At 25.9% G+C, this 18,867-nt stretch overlaps 1 protein-coding gene across 2 annotated transcripts in view; it reads left to right on the forward strand.

Moving 5' to 3' along the window:
* LOC122713634 (protein-L-histidine N-pros-methyltransferase) overlaps window positions 1–18,867 on the forward strand; it is a 50,669-nt gene that overhangs the window by 14,080 nt on the left and 17,722 nt on the right. For both annotated transcript variants that reach the window (XR_006346516.1, XM_043934268.1), the window contains exon 2: window positions 4,886–5,097. Coding sequence is in view for 1 of the 2 variants with exons in the window: in XM_043934268.1 (XP_043790203.1) it covers window positions 4,886–5,097 (212 nt within the window). In the remaining variant the exon portion in view is untranslated. The remainder of the gene's footprint in view (window positions 1–4,885; window positions 5,098–18,867) is intronic.

The following is an 18,867-nucleotide window of genomic DNA, read 5'->3' on the forward strand; positions in this document are numbered from 1 at the left end:
CTTCCACAATTCTAAATTTTATAATCTAGATAAATTAAATAAATAATTATATAAATTGCAAAATTTTATTAAAAATTTTTTTAATAAAATTTTTTTATTAAAAATATTTAATTTTTATTATATTATTAAAAATTTTATTTATATTTTATTTATATTATTAAAAATTTTTTTAATAAAAATTTTTTTATTAAAAATATTAATTATAATATCATATTTTTTATTGTATTTATTTTGAGTTCAAAATTAAAGATATTGAAGATGGTATATATATATATATATGATAAACTATTACATTTTTTTAAATTAAATATAAAGTTTAATACTAAAATTTATCACATTATATAATCAAAATTGCATATAACAAACAAATTATAAAAGATTATGAAAATAAATAGAATTAAATTTTAAAAGAGAATATATTTATTATTAATTATGATATATTATTATTCGTAACATTCAAATGTATTATTGTATTATTTATAAACAAAAAAGCGTATATTTTTATTTCTTTTTAATTTTTTTTCAATTGAGAAAATCAATTAAGAAAAATCTCATTTTCAAAAATTCTTAAAACCAAGATTTTATATATTAGCATTAAAATTACTATATTATATATATATAATCTTAGATTAAATATATATTATAAATATATATTATAAATATCAAATAAAAAATTGAACAATTATATTTAATATCAAAAAAATATTTAAACAAGTATCTACATATTCAACAACTGTAAGCAAGACAATAAAAAATGTCATAACCTTGAAATACTCCCATTGACGAGAAGTAGCGCTAAGTTTACGTTTCACAAGTTTTCCTATGCGCTATAGTATACTGTCATAAAGAGACACATAACCATTTCGGACAAGTGTGTTGAACACAAGTCTCGCACGATGAGCTAGAGAGTCTTCATGAACTCGAATTGTGACATAAAACTATATTTTTTTTTAACATAAATTTTGATTATCAAGCACGTTTATCGCATTGTTTTTTATGTTTATTTTTCTGCTTCTGCGATAACATATTTTACATTAAAATACTCGTTTAAGATTCTTCATATAATTTAAAATTTTAATTTAATTATGAATAAATTTTAAAAAAAAATAGAAAAAAATATAGAATTTTTCATTTTATAATTTCATTATACAACTAGATAAATAAACTATTTAATAAAAATAATTTGTTTTTATCGGAAAATTTAATGAATATATATATATATATATATATATATAGAACAAATATAATTAAAAAATAACTGATATAGATCGTTTACATTGATTTTTTAAAATTTTTAATTATATTAACTTGCAATCATAAAAATAAACGTGCAATTATAAATATTTTCGTTCTTTTATATGCAATAACTTTATTATTACTCGCCTTAAAATAAAAAATAGAATATTTTGACTCGACAATATCATGTAAGAAATAATATAAGATTATGATCATGTAAAAACTTTTCAGATATAATAGTTTTTCAATCATCGTTATCGTTCCAAAGTGTTACTCTCGACACTTAATTACTGCTATAATTCACTTTTATTTCATTCTATTTGCAAATGCGTGCATCATTGTAGAAAGATCGAGCCTCCATTCGTCGTATCGTTTGTCGGTGCAACGCGAGACGTTGATTTAGATGAGCGTGATTTCCGAGTTGGCTACTTGTTGTCCGAGTCATGGATGGCGATTGGTGCGTGCACTAGTCTACACGGAAGGTGCGCGAATCTGATTCCCTTTTTCTCCTTCTCTTTCGACCGATTCGTCCCATCTCTGTCCTCCATCGCTGCTGAAAGTCGCCACTAATGGCACAAAGAGGAATGCTGTCCGGCTGTGCGCGACCACGTCGGTAGCCATTTGTAATTCGTCGAGAAAAAAATCGCGAAAAAGTCGAATTAAAGCGTATTGGAAGGCTGGCTACCTGCAATTAGCGATTATTACATACTATAATTAAAAACGTATATCGCTCCTGGTTCGTTTCCTTTTCTCCCCCTTCGGTTGGTATATTGCTGATTTTCAGATTCTTTTTCCACCGCTTCGTGTTTATTACTATTCCAATTCAATTATCAGGGGAATGTTCTCGAAAATTCATCAAAGTAATGATCGAGTCACATGATTCATTGCTTCGACGGGTATAGAGATATTTTTTGAATATTTTCTTTTTTTCTGTATTCCTGATTAATTTAGTTAAGATGTTGGTTTGTGATGAGTAATTCAAATGGAATAATTTAGTTTGTTATATTTGAAATATTTTTATAAAATAATTAAAAATATAAAATTTAAATATAATTTTGAATAGTTTTAAATTTTAATTGAAACTTTTTTATTAATGTAATTTTTTACATTTATAATATTAGATATAGAAAGTAAATAATTGTAGCTAAAAATTAATCTGAAAAAAATGGATAATCTATTCTAAGAATGAAAAGAAGATTCAATTTTAACTTATGAATCTTAATAATTAATTTTTTTTGGTAAAAAATAAGTAAATAAAAATTACATATTTTTAGTATTTTGTTTTTGAAGAGAAAAATTTAAGAGTTTAATACGAAAAAATTCCATACAAAACAAAAAATAATTTATTCTCTTCTAACGTTTCCTATAACAAAAATTAAATAAATAATCGAACGTTAAATTAAATATACAATCAGGGATGGAATATTCAAAAATTTAAAAATTTTACAAAATTTCGAGATTCGTGAAATTATCATAAAATCAAATAAAACTTGATGAAATACTTTCAAAATACTTATATTCTCTTATATAGACACATTGTATCGCTGCCAAAACGATACAAATGGCAAAACCGAAAGTTCAAAGGAGAACGAAATAAGAAGAATAGGAAATCAAAGATGCCTGAGACCCCGACGATGACAGAATATTACAGAGGTTTGCCGGGAGTTAATTCCCCGGAGCCGAGAAGGGACTGTTTTAATTAGAGAATCTAATTGATGGCCGCGTACGGCGTGGCTGCCGAGCAATCCATAAACGACTTCTTAGGGCCGCGCACCTGGGCGCACCACGGCGTTAATTACTCTCCTTCTGTGGCCTGGTCCTTCCATCCCACCGTTCTCCATCTTCCTTCGCCGTTCTTCTCCGTTTTTTCAAGGTCTCTTAACTTGCAAGCCTGAGAGAAGCACGGGGAATAATAGGGTGGGAGACCAAGAGCGAAGTAAAAAAAAAAAATAAATAAAAATAAAAAAAAACGGAGAGAAAAAAGAAAGAGAGAAGGGGAAAGACGAACGAATTGCCGTGCGAGGAAAAAAGAAAGGAAAGAGAGAGATAAAGAAAGAGAGAGAGGAAGGGAGGAAGGGAGAGATAGACAGAAAAAGGTAAGAGAGAAATAGGAAGGGGGGAGACAAGGTGAGGGAGAGAAAGCAACAAGTGTCCCCCGTCGCGAGGCGCAAAAGCATTCCTAATTACGCCCCTGCCCTTGGAGCGAAACGAGACAAAAACCGCGTTGATTACATTTTCGTATAATTTCATCGGTCGGCGCCCGCCATTAAGAGCCGCCACCGCGCGCAAATTAGATCGATTCCTTAATGCCCCGGCCCGCGTAATTGGTTCTCATTCTCGGAAGCTGACGGTGAAATCGGATATCTGTCGTGTAGTACCACGTTGAACCGCGCCGCTGCCAGCGTTGCTGATGGTGATAGTGGTGGTGGCGGTGGTGGTGGTTAGTGGTAGTCGGTGGTGGAGGACCGGTCAACGGTAATTGCTTCTCCGACTGTTTTGCGGTTCCGCACCGAAACCGTTCGCCGGAATATCGTTAATGTCGCGATACGCGGCTCCGATAATGAAGCGAGAAACACTTTTTGCCGGACACCTTGCGGGATGTTAATGAATCGGAAGGGGGCCGCGGCTCTTATTCCGACGCATTAACCCACCGCGAAATTTTGCGGAGGCCGCGGTCGCGGAACGTGATGCGTATCGTGATTGCCTGCGAAATTGAAAATATTTTCGCCCGATATGCAACCGAATCTCGGCCGATTCGAATTATGTATTTTGCCTCGGTGTGGACACGGTGCGAGCAAACGTGATTCGGGATTATAATATCCCGGAGCGACGATCACGTGACGACAATGTAGAGAGAATGTTTATGCGCTTGTACGATGTTTTGCAGGTTGAGATAAGACTTATAAATAAGCATGATGATATTTTGTTCGGTTGTATGGCGATATATCGAGAATTTTGCAAGAGGAGGAGGGAAAGGAGGAGGAAAGGCAGATTTTATTATTATTTGCAGCAGCAACAACAACGATTTATAAAAGATCATTTGTACAATTGTTGGTTCGGTTTAAAAAGAATTTTTATGGGATAATTAATTTTAATTTGCTGAAATAATAAAAAAAAATGGTTTATTTTTTTGTTGTTAATAATAAGAATAATTAATTTAGTGTTATTGTATTAATAAATAAAATAATAAACGAAAGAGGGACAAAAGTAGGTAATAATCTGTCTAATCTAATTTTCATTATATAAAACAATTCAAAATTTATAATAATTGATTAGAAATGGCGATTAAAATTTTTCAAAAAATAATTTTTTCGATAAGAAATCATCTTAACTTTTTTAAAGTTTATAATTTTCTAACTTCTGTTATATAAAACTGTAATATAAAACGATAAATTATTTTCATCAGTTGGAATCAATAAAAGTATCAATAAATCGATAAATAATATAATAAATCTTCAAAAATATGGAAATCGACTTAGAATATTTAATTTTTTTAAAAATTACGTATACGATAAACGAAAAGGAATCGTAAAATTGACTATTAAAAAATTCCTTTGATCGATACATTATTAAAATTAATACAGAGCTTTTAATAGTTAATAAATTATTATTATAAAAATATTTCATTTAATTCTTCTTTTTGTTACAGTGGTACAAAGTAGACAGAACCAAGATCCGGGAAGATTTGCTCCGTTTATGGATTCCTCTTGGTGCAGGATTCCATCATGATCAACCTGATAAAACTGCCGAAATCTTCCTAATGAAATCCATTGAAAGGTCGGATTCCTTACCATTGCAAGCCTGGCATTCTTTAGCAAGATCTGCTTTATCGTGGTTCATCAGCCGCACTTCTATAAATGGGTAAATAATATAAAACATATTTTGATGCATGATAAATATTAATATTCAATTTTTATTACATATTATTATTCTTTTATTAATTCTTTTGAATTATTTAATTCTTTTATTATTTATTTAATTTAAAAATAAAAAAATATTTTATTTAAGTTGGTATAATATTAATTTTGAATTTGGAATATTAATGGAGAAATTGAGAAAATATAAAAAAGGATATAATTATAGTTAGCATAATCAATTTGTATTAATTTATATGCACATTTCAATTCTGACATAAATAAACATTAATAGCACTGTTATTATCAAATACATTATTGCCACTATTCTTAGAAAAAGAAATTATCTATTTCAAAATATTCAGTTTTATTATTATTAGTTATTATTTCCTCAATTGTTTTCAATTGTTCTTTAATTCTAAAAAATAATCCTCAAAAATTAAAAATCTATATAACCAAATGAATATTATGCTATCTATAAAATATTCATTTGCAAATCAAATTAATTTAATCCATGTTCTAACATATTACTACATTAAATAAAAAGATATCCATTAAATATACTAAATGTCCCAAACTTTTGGATCAAACATTGATTTAAAACAACAGAAAATAAAAGGAATTTCGAAATAAATAATTTAGAAATTCGAAATAAAATAAAATAGAGATATCGAATGATATTTATATTATATTCCATTTTTTCAATAAATTTTTTTTCAATAATTTAATATCTAAGACTCGCACATGATTCACAAACCACTGATATAGTATATCTAGATTATCTGTGGATTAATTTAAACATAGATATATAAAAATTAATACGTTTCTCTGCATCAAAAAATTACTTTATTAAGCCCTAATACGAGAGCCACGACAAAAAAAAATATCCCGATCTCTCTCTTTAAATTATCTCTCTAACAATTGCAAAAATTACACAATAAAAAAATATCAACCAAACTTGTATAAACTAAAATCTAGCATCAGCACAGATAGCTATCTGACATCTCTTAAAGATTAAAACTTATCTAACTCAAACGAATTTCTCCTCGCACAACCGGAAGGAATTGAAAAGGATCCATCCAAATATCCACAGATCCCGATCTCTACGAATCTCTCTACATCGTAGAGGCAAGGTCTCGGCCTTGCTAAGGCAGATCGTTTGCGAGGTGATGAAAGGAGGCTTTCCCTTCTCGCCGGTTAATTAATAACCACGCAGATACGATCTCCGCCTATCTAGCTGTCCGATGAGGCTCGACAACCTGGTGGCAAAGCCACCTCTCCAGGTTGTGCCGGGTCGGCTCGTGAGGTGGGTCCCTTCTCGGGCGAAGACAGACGAAGACAGAGCGGCGGGAAGAAGATCGAAAACCGACAGAGACAGCCAACTTCCAAAGGGGTACTCCCTGTTAGAGGGAGAGGGGAATGGTTATTGATGACCAGCTTTGTTTGCCCCCCGAACCGTTTATTAAAATCCAACGCGGGTGATTAACCTCTCTCCCGAGTTGTGCGTCGTCCTGCCAGCTACCAGGCGAAACACCTCTGCGTCCGTTACACCGTCCGTGTATATGGGATTGACCGGGGAACCGTTTATTAAAATCCAGCACGGTTATCCGCGTGGCTACTAGGCGGGCCTCTCGCTTCATGAATTAGAATGATGCACAGATCTCTCTCTCTCTCTCTCTCTCTCTCTCTCTCTCTCTCTCTCTCTCTGTCTTTATCTATCTATTTATCTATCTATCTCTATCTCCTTTCATTTTTTTTCGATCTTCTGCTCTGGCCTCGCGCATGCTGGATTGAGCAATTAACGCATTGCAAATGACTCGGAACACGGAACACGGATAAATTCTTCGGGCAAAATATAAATTTCTTTTTGCGGGGAAAATATTATTGAAAATATTATTATATTGATCGTAAATGGAAGAACTATGTATCATGTTGTTGCAGTGTTTCCCAATTTGCGAATTGTGATCTTCAAAAGTCGTGAAGTTTTTTCTCGTGATTATTTATATATTTGCGGCACGTCTTCGAAGATGTCGGTTGAGATTTATTTATTAAGTTGTGAAAAATTTAAGTTCGCGTTATGACGGAAGAATGACGGAGACGAAAGAGAGACGGAAATAAAAATATCATTTAGTTTCGTTTGATATTATTAAATAGATAGGATTATGGAGATTTTCAGTTGTATTATTATTTATGATATTATTTATAAAAATTTGACTTTTATAATACAAGAAATGTAAATTGATTTCTGTGAAAAATTTTCAAAATTATATATTAATGTTAATAACATATTAAAATTATTAAAATATCAAGTGATTTAATAGTTTCCAATTAAGGAATGTTAAATAGTTTTCGAAAAAAAATTCGTAATGTCAAGTTTGAATTTAGGAAGAACATTATTTGTCAGGTGAAACAAGGGAAATAACTAACCAAATATAATATTCCACGTTCCAAATTGCATTGCCTTATCGGTTGGCCCTGTGCCGTATAATATTAAGATAACCTTCGTTTATATACGAAAAATAGTAATTCGACGATATCAGATAATTTTCCTTATGTTCAACCTCTTAACTTTCATAATCTCGCATTTGAAGTTATTTTGAAAATGGAATTGTATTATTTCCTTCAAAATTTTTCACGTTCAATTATTACAAATCTGGTATAAACTATAGTAACATAACAATATTTAAATTTTTGAATTTTAATTTGTATTATGATTGATAATTATGTTATTTATTATTATTTATTTTTGTTTATTATTTGTTATTTAATATATTATTTATTATTTATTATTTGTAACAAAAGAAAAATCTATAAAAAGTATTTATTCATTGTTTGAAAAAATGAAAGTTCAATTTAAGTTTAATTTAATTTAATTTAAGTTTAACAATTTTTTTCATTGAATTCATAAAATTACAAAATTTAATCATTTGATAATTATTAATTAAATTTATATGCATTTAATAAAAAATATGCGTTTAATAAAAAAACTAAATAGAGGATAAAAATTCTCTTTAAATAAAAATTTATTTTGCAATGAAAAATTAATAATTTTACGAATCAAAATTATCGAAAATTAACAATATTAAATTATAAAAGAATTTACGTCTGACATATCTACTTTCATTCTCTTCTTCTCAAGACAATATTTTTTCTCAGAAGGAATCGGATCGATGCACAATACATAATACACAGTAGCTTAATGCGATAATATTAGACACGAGTTTATTTTGTCGCGATCAATCATCGATAATCCGTATTTTACTCGTTTTCAAAAAAACACTATATAACATTTTTCAATTAAATTAAGCAAAATTATTATTGTTGAAATTTCAATATAAATAGTTATATTGAATAATATAATTAATATTAAAATTCAACAAATACCAAATTGTTCACGAAAAATTTGTTTACAATAATGAATAATAAAAGAAAGATTTGAATTTTATTTTAATTTCAATTGTTATTTTAATTTTAAAGTTGCATTTAATCTTTCCAATGAATACAGACTAAAATAATATTTGTTTCCATTGAAATATTCTATTTTTTTCTTTATTAAAATAATTTTTTTAAAAAATATGGAACATCGATAAAAAGTTTCTCATTATTATTTCAAAATATATTAAATATTAATATATTATAAATATATTATTAAATAATAATATATTAAAAATTTAAATATATATATATATATATATATACATGTACAAGATATATGGAATATTATTTTAATTCTGTTAAAATATGAATTTTTATAAATATTCGCAAATTTATTATCAAATAATTTTTGAATAAATATACTAGCTATTATAATCATCTGGTCAGTATATTACTCGTTAAAATTGTCGTAAAAACGCTGAAAAAGAATTATTGAATACACCAAATTGTGGATTCTTTATTTACTTTCAATTTCAATTTTTGTAACTTTATTTTATTTTCTAAAATTCAAAATTTCATGCGATTGAAAACATTCTAAATATAATTGATATTTTAAAAAATGAAGACTTTCAGTTTCGAAATGTCTTCATCGATACAACACTTACTGATATCTCTTCTTAAAAGAATCATTTTTAAATATCCTTGCTTTACTTCTTAAAAACATAACATAGAACAACTTTTATAAAAATAATTTTATCTTCTATACTTCGTATAAACTGAATATTTAAATGATTTTATGATTTATGATTTATTATTTCATATTATATTTCATTACTAAATAATAAATATTCAAATCCTATGACGTAAAAAGTGAAAACTTTATGCCTTAAAAAAATAACTTAAATTAATTTTTATAATTTAATATAATTTTATAATGATCTCAAAACATAGATTAAATGATATTTCACAATTACAAATTTGTTATTTCGTTATTGGACATTAAATAAAAAGTACTAATACGAAGTAAAAAATAGTTAATTTCTTATATAAATAATTTTTATAAATATAGTTTCATTAAATCCAAAATTTTATTTGAAAAATTATTATTTATTATTGAAGTGAATCGTGATCGAATCTTATGAAACAATTTAGATATCAAAATTGATTTGGATTTATAAAGTTGCCTTATATATGTCGTTAATGACGATATGTTATCGCGGCTTAAATAACAATTAACAACCATCGTCCTTCACCTTTTTATAAGAGAATAAGTATTCATAAGAGAAAATTCTCTAAAAAAAAAGACTGTAAACTAGGATTGAGAAGAACGATGGAGGAGTCACCTGGATGATGTTCACGTGACATTACAACGCAGTCCTGCTGAGAATATTAATTATGTTTCCCCCATGGGTGATCCTCTGTATATCTTGGTAGCTCCTAGCTTTGAAAGCCATACTCTTTTTCGCTCGTCTCACAAATTAATCATAATTAGCGGTGAGATGTCCTCCATTCGTTATCAAGAGAGATACATGAGAAGAGGAGACTTCGTGCGAAGGAAAGGCAGAAATGGCGATGAAAAAAAAGAGCTGATGGATATTAGTAAGGTTAAAACGGATTATGAGGAACGGAGGAAGAGAGGAGAAAAAAGAGGAGAAGGAGAAACGAAAGAAATCAATTGATCGAAACATCTTTTATAATAACAATCTTATTTTCCTTTATATAAACATAATTATTAAGATTTTATAATATGATAGATATATAACTTATATTAAGTGACGTTTTTTAAAAAATCTTTAAAAATTTTCAATAAAAAATAATAATACTCATGTTTTAATCTATAATTTGCTTCTTTATTTTAAAATTTCATTTTCTTTTTTTAATTAAAATACTATTTTTAATGTTAATTTAAATTAATTTATTATATTAAATGTAATTTACAATTTCGCAAATTTAAATTTCTAATGAAAAATAAGAAATAATTTGATTAACTGATATATCAATATAATAAAAATGAATGTAATATATTAATATACATTTTCAAATTATTTCTATATCAATAAGACAAAGATATTAAAAATTAAGATTGCTTATCTTTCCTCTAAACATGAACACCTTTAACGAAATTACAAATGTTTATTTTCCCGAATTCTTCTCGATACTCCTCTATTGTTATCCAAAGAATCGTTTAATCGCGAATTATCCTATAAACCGTGGTAAACGAATACGTAGTATCGAGGCCCAAGAAGGTTATAAAAGCGAAACATTCAATTAGACCGTTCGTTCATCGCGAATCGTCGCTCATCCGCATTTCCCCTATTCGCGGAAGGTATCAAAAGTGGCAGTATAAACAGGTCGAAGGCATGCATCCACGGGAATCGCGAATGGAATACCTATATTAGAACTTGAAACTTGTAATAGAATGGGCTATAATTATTTTATGTTCCGCGGAATAAGTCTGCCCGTAACAAGCGAATTTGCATCTGGATACAATCGAGGATCCATGAAAATAACAGAAACTCGATGATTGAAGAGGAACATTTCCGGCGGACAATTAGAAATAATGGGTGTTCGGCGTCGACGTACCAATCATTGTTAATTGACATCGGAGGAGCTGCGAAACGATTTGTTCGATGTGAGGCCCCAGTTGGATTCCCCTTGGTTCCTCGAAAATTGCGTGCAATTTCGTTCGGGAAAATAAAATTAAGAGGGCGTTGAAGATTTAAAAAAATCCATGTTTGGATCTTCGTCCTCATAGAGCAGCGATATTCAATGTGCCGCGCATAGGGACCCGTATTTTTATAAAAAAAAAAAAGCTGTTGTGTAAGTAAAAATAATAGAAACAAAATTAAAAAATGAAATTAAGAATAATTCATGAATAAAAAGAAATAATTATTTGATTGAAAAAACTCGTTTTGAGTGATGTATATCATCCGCTGTATATATAATTCATTGTCTGAAGATTAATATGAAGAAATAAATAAATAATGTATGACTATTTTTTTAATATATTTTTATTATATTTATTTAAGTGTTATAAATAAATAAGATTCTAAAAAGATTTTTCAAAGAAAAAAAATACAACGAAATTTTCTTCTCTCATATCATTGCATGCATAATCATTTATATATATAACAATAATAGGGAAAATAATTACTTTATCATTTCTTTGAAACAAAAATAAAAAAAAATAATAATAAATCATCCTATGAATAATATTTAATTTTAGAAGCTCAAATTTAGTTATAAAGGAAAAACATGGATTTTTAAACAAATAATATTTAATTTTGATAAACAAACAAGTTATATAAATTGAAAGAAATTTTTTAATATTATATATAATTCCTGATTACACACATATATATAATAAATAATAAATGATATATTTATTAATATGTAAAATTTTATTAAATTATTTACTCTTTCCTATTATTGCAACAATAAAACATATAATATGCAATATATTGAAATTAATCATTCAATTAAAAATATAATAAATAAAGAATAATTGTGAAGAGAGGAGTGAAAAATATTTACTTGACTGTAACAAAGTGAAATAAATTGGTCTAACAGATTTTAAAATTAGAACGCATTAACTAGTTTTTTTTTCTGATAACTTTGGGTTTATATGAAATTTTAGAATATCTGCTAGAAGATAATCTAGGAAAAAGATTGTTTAATTTCGTGCGCCATTTATTATCTTCTTATTTTTTTTCCATCTTTATACACTTGACAGATTTTATAAATATCAGATTTGAAGAAAATTGAAATAAATTAAAATATATAATGGAAAGCTAAAATATTATACTTTGATAATTTTATTAAGAATAATTAAAAACTGCTTATTTAAAGTTGACATATCATGTCATATGTATTTGAAATATGTTTGATTGGTGAATCAAAATTCACATTTTGAATTGAAATTGAATATATACATATATATATTTTTTATATAACAACTTTTTTTTCAAAATAAATTTATTTGAAAAGTCCTATATCATTCAAAAAAAAAAATAAAAAAATATTTATTCTTATCTATTCTATTTCAAAAATCTGCTTTTCACATGTTTAATAGAAACTTTTTTTCTGATACTTTTGATTGAAAGTAATCCAATCTATTGAATAATTTGCAAAATGCACTCGATTAACTCATAAAATTAATTAAATATTTTCTAAGTTTATCATTGGTATTTATATTTTTATTAATACAATTAATAGAATGAATTATTTTGAAATGATTGAGTTATGCATAGATACAGAAATATTAACTTCACTTATTTCAAAATCTTTTGGAAATTTTTTTACTTTTCTAAATTGTATTTGATTTTTATATTGAACAAAGATATTGTAATAGCTATAAAATAATTGAGTTTTTTATAATATTTGCTGATATGATCTTGTTCAATCTTTATAGATCATGGTCAATTAAACACGTATATGTGTTATTAATCCATTGAGAATCTTCAATAGAATAAATTGACTTATTGATCATATTTTGCTTTTCCTTCATCGATATGATTCAAATATGATTCAAATATAATATTATTTTAAAATGTATTGAAATATATTGTAAATATGTTCGATTGGAACATTACATTACAATAAAAATAAATAATAAATACAAATCAAAAATATCAATATTCTTTCGATTTTCAAGATGATGTTATAAGAATTTTTTTTTCGTCATTTTTTTTTATTATTTTTAATAAAAAATAAAGATAAATAAAAAAAATAAGAAATCATTTCAATATTTGTATCTAAGAAAATTCTATAAAATTAAAATCTAATGACATCTAATTATGTAACTCTAAAATGTATACAAAAATAATCATATATTTATCTTATTTATATATAAATAAAAAATATATTAAAATTATAATTTAGATAATAGAATATTAATAGTTTTTTTACTGTAACGAAATAAAATTATTATTAATTTAAGTTATTTAAAAGTATGAAATTTCTATATAAAATAATAAAAAACCTAATTTTCATATTTTATCATATTCTTTTGTATCTTAATATTTATTTATAATAAATATATACTTATAAAAATATATATATCATAATTGAAGATTTATCGATTTTTAAATATTTTAAATATTACGCCAATACATTCGTTTCTATTTATCGTTCATTCGATGCAAATTATGTAAACCTATAGTTATACAAGATAAATACGATTTTAACGAGAAAATAGAAATTACAAGCTAATAATTCGCGAGAAACCAGACCGAGCATTTTCATAATTACCGCTGTGCCGATCGAATCGATAATTTTCCGGAAACGATTGGGAAACATATGTTGTCGAGAAGGAATTACGTGCCTGTGATGTTTATCACGTGGAAACACATCATTATGTTCCACCTCATTTTCGTCCGTCGTCGTCCAAATATCGATAATTTTGTAAGTGCTTTGTCGATTCATGATTATAAGTTCAAATTGAGCATCCCAACAATTTTATGGAACATGAAAAGTTAATAAGATAACACTGTTATTCATCATTCATATTTTATATACTTGTATATTTTTATTGATTGTATTACAGCGCTATTTCTTTTATTAGAAATTTTTACAGAAATTTAACATTAAGAAAATAGAATTGAAAGAAATTAATGAATATTTAATATATATCTAATAGTTAATTAATAATCTAATTTAACTTTTAATTAATTAAAAGTGTTGCATTTTATTGATGAAACTTAAAATTAAAATAAAAATTATATAAGAAAAAAAGGAATATAATTGAAAGTTTAATTTATATTTTAATAATAAAAAAATCAAAAAAGAGTTCTAAAAGAAAAAATTCGAGATACTTCGTTCATATCATGAGCTGAAATTCATGTAAAAATTTTTTTTTAATTGTTATAAATAATTCTTTAATTATTTAATAAAAAAATTGCAAAATAATAAAAATTTTAAATTTAAATTGCATGTGGAATTAATGAAAAATAAAGATAATTTAAATGTTCTAAGGTATCCTTCATCTTAAAAAAAAAATGTGTTTCGCATTTTAATAATTTTTTCAGATACAATAAATTAATTGACTTAAAATTTTTTAATCCGTTATTATTGATTAAATTTTTTTTATTCAATATTCTTTATCATATTATTTTGATTATTATTAAAATAAATAGAAATAATGGTATTTCGATAATGTTAGTAATGAGAAACTCTACTTCTACCATGTCTTAATGATCTTTTATTAGATTAGGGAATTATTATAAATTGTCATCATTACTCCAAATAAAAAATTAACATGTGCATACATTAATAAACGATTATGCATTAGAGAATTTCATATCATATGAATATAAAACTTGTAATTTTTATTTAAGAAAAATATTAATGTCCTATTTTATTTCATTTTGGAATGAATTGTCCTATTTGCCTACATAAAATATGATAATTTGGAAAAAAAACTAATTACTTTTCTATTTTATAATATCATATTTAAATTTCTTATTTAAGATTATTTTAATGATTATTTTTTTTATCAAATTTAAAGTAATCAGAAAACAATTCACTATTTGATATTGCTATTGCTTTAAACGAATCGATCGATATTATTTACATTTTCACAAAGATCATAATATTGGAAATAATGGATTCAATTATAAATAAAATTTGTTACATCTACAATTTCTAATCAATAAACATTATATTTCATGTTCACAAATCGTTTTAATTGAAAGCAGACCCATTTTCTGATTTCTAATTAAATAAATTTTCCGAAAATAAAGAGTTAATGAATAATTAGCACCGCGCAAACTCGCTATCGGGAGTGGGTGGCCATGAAAAAGATAGTACGCGTGAAACAAGAACCGCCCCTCGGTTATAATTAGTGATCACAGTACTGGGAACAGAAGAGAAAGCCAGAAATCCGCCAGTTTTCGAAGGGGTCGACGCCCACGATGCTTTTCCATTAGACGCGAGAATTCGCGCCTGCGCCCCTCGATTAATTACGGGCAGGGTTGCCAATCGGAAAGAGAGTCGGGAAGCGCCGCGCAAACGCGCTAATGATAATTACTGACCAACGAGGCAGCGCCCATTCTGGACCAATCGTAGAATGCTGGTCAAGGAAAGAAACGATTAAAGGGAGAGAAAGAGTTTGTTAGAAGATAAAGATAGAACAAGAATAAGCAAAAGCTTGAACGAGGAAACTTGTATACTTGGAAAAGTTTGTTTTAGACATATTATTTTTATAGATTTGATTTTCAATCAATAGAAATAATAAATATATAGAATAATATATAGAATAAATATATAGAAATAATAAATAGATAAAAATAGAACTTATAAAAAATTATAAACTTTTGTGATAATATTGATATTTTCATAAAGCGTGATCTATTTATTAAATATGGATATATTTTATTTAAAATAAAGATAAAAAATAATTTTGAATAATAAAATATTTTTAAATTGCTCTCTTTACTATTTTAATTAATTAATAAAGTAAAATAATTAGTAACATATGTTATAGATGCATAATGCAAATTTGCATATAATAAGATAAAAAGAAATAATATTTATTATATCGATAACATCTTATAAATATTTCAAAATTTGTATTTTAAAAATAAATAATTCTATTTTCGTTATTTTTAGTATTATAATTAATACCATACTACAATATTGTACCATTACTACAATCCAGAAACTTTTTACTCTTATAATTGGAAAAATTCAATAGAAATATATGAATAATATATATCTACAAGTGACAAACTCTATTGAAACATCTCCAAAATAAAGAAATATGTCTTAAAAATAATAATTTTATAAAAGCAATTACTTATTTACTAATTAAAAATATAACTTAATTATAATAAATTATCCATTTATAATAAAGAAAATATAAAAAAAGTAACAAAAAAAAATAAGTTAATGAACATTTTAAAAATCATAAAAATGAATGCAAATAATCTTTGAATATATTTCTTTTAACGAATTCGTGTAAAAAATATAAAGAAGAGAATTCATATAATGAAGGTTTGAAACATGCTGTCATTTACAGAATTATATTTTAGTATTTACAAAGAAAGAAAATAATAGTAGTTAATGGCACCTTATTCTTAGTAACTAGCTTTATTATTTTTACATTAACTATGTCTCTCAGAAAATATCAGAGTAAAGAAAAGAAAAGAACCGATCGAATTATGATTGGAATAAAGATTTTTAAAATTCACCCTTACTACGCACGCGATACGTAGATTTAATAATAGATAATACCAAACCATTTCGCAACATTGCATAAAATAATCTTTTTACTTTCAATTTTGATTATTATATTATATAAATTATTATATATAAATTATTAATATTATTAATAAATTATTATATTATAGTTATATCTAATTTGTTATATTTGTTGAGTATATTTATTATATTATAGTTATATCTAATTGTTATATTATTGAATAATATGTTATATTATTTAATTCAAAAAATAAATTTTTTGAATTAAATAAGAGTTTGAAATATTTTTTTTTAACAATAAAGCAAAATATTGCTTTAAAGAATTAATAAAGAAAGTAATAATAATATTAAATAAACATGATACATATAAAACAATATGTTTACATTATATTATAATATATTTATATATCTATATAAAATAGTAATAATATAAAAAGGAAATGAAAATGTATGAAATTTAATATAATTCATATTTTTTCTATAATCTTTTTTATAATATAACATTACCAAAATACCATGAAGAATAAATTTTTTCGTTTTATTTTCAGAATATCAACATTCTATCTTATCAAATAGATTATGAAAAAATAATCTAAACCATTCTGAATTGTCAATGAAATTAAACAATAGTCATAAAATTGTCAAAATCGATATATCAAAAAAAGATTGCAACGGAAAATTATTTCCCATTTTCGATTTATTTTCCAATCACCCTTTTCTAAACATGGCTGGTACACTCGTCGAATATATCGAATGATCTATCCGATACAAAAATAAACAGCTCGCCACAATGAGAGTTAAAAAGAAAAGCAAAAAGCATCCCTTCGTAACAACGTATCGGCGATATAAGCATGACGAACACATCTTTCCCGTATATATCAGTATAAACCGGTATTTCCATGGGACAGAGAGAACAAAATTGCGTAGGAATGGTCCAATTATAATCCTACGAATTACGTATGCACGAATGTCGTTCGTAAAGTCGCACGCTTGCATAAATCGAATGATATGAACCGGACGAACCGACCAATCAGAATGGTTGTTTTAACACCAGATAAAAACTTGTCGCAGTCCGTCGCTACCATTTAATCTAACGATCGTGACGAACGTGTGTTCCTAGAAACTCACTCATTGTATTTACAAAACATTTTACGCAATTGAGCGAAAGATTATTTTTAGGATCTTGTCTTAATTTCAAAGTTCCAAAAAATCTATCTTTCTAATTTCAATAATTTTTTTAATATTTAAAACATGTTAGAAGATAAAATTCTAAACGAGTTTTTCTTAATATAACAGCGATATTATTAACTTTTAATTTTCAAGATTATGGTATTACTATTACATAGAATTTTCCTTATATGTATATGATTATAACAAAGTATAACATACATCAGTATTTATTTTTTATTAATATAAAAGATAATATCGTAACAACAGGCAATCAATAAAATATATCTATCAAAATTTCCTCGTCAATTTGAAATATCCCGCAAATACGCTAATATTTGAATATATAAAAAATATATATAAATCACAAATAGTTTTTAAAAATATCTGATTAATTATTAATTAAATAACTAATATATTTGAATCGTAAAAAATTAAATATATAATTTGCGTAAAACAGCTAATGAGCAGAAAGTGGATTATGCGTATAGCGAAAGCCGTGCAACTTTCAAATTAGCCTCTTGACTGATTGAATCTCTTGATGTGTATAGATAAATAAAATATTTACAAAGTACTGTAAGCTATATGATAATGTCACCAGCGCATATCTATCTATTGTAGTTGAATCGAAGAAATTGTGCACGTAGATAAATCTATAAATTCTTTAACTCTTTAATTTTTTCACTGTGACATCCTCAACTCTTTGAATTAATCTTTTATCTAATCTAATATCTTTTTTTTTTATTGATCAATTTATCCATAAACTCCTTCCTCAATTTTAATAATTTTGAAATATGTTATCAAAAACATCATTATAAACAACTTCTTCTATTACATATAGTCATTGATCAATTAACTATAGTCGGTTTTCAAATTACGAAACAAATTTTTTATGATTTTGTATTCGGAAAACATAACTCAATAGGAGATGGCATGTGAAATTTTTCTAAAATTTGATATATTTATTTGTATAAATATATGTTTTATATGTATAAAAAGAATTTAACGATAGTATATTCAATGATTTTGTATACCA

The sequence above is a fragment of the Apis laboriosa genome, unplaced genomic scaffold (genome assembly GCF_014066325.1).
Source record: "Apis laboriosa isolate Shangri-la unplaced genomic scaffold, ASM1406632v1 scaffold25_cov139, whole genome shotgun sequence".
NCBI lineage: Eukaryota > Metazoa > Arthropoda > Insecta > Hymenoptera > Apidae > Apis > Apis laboriosa.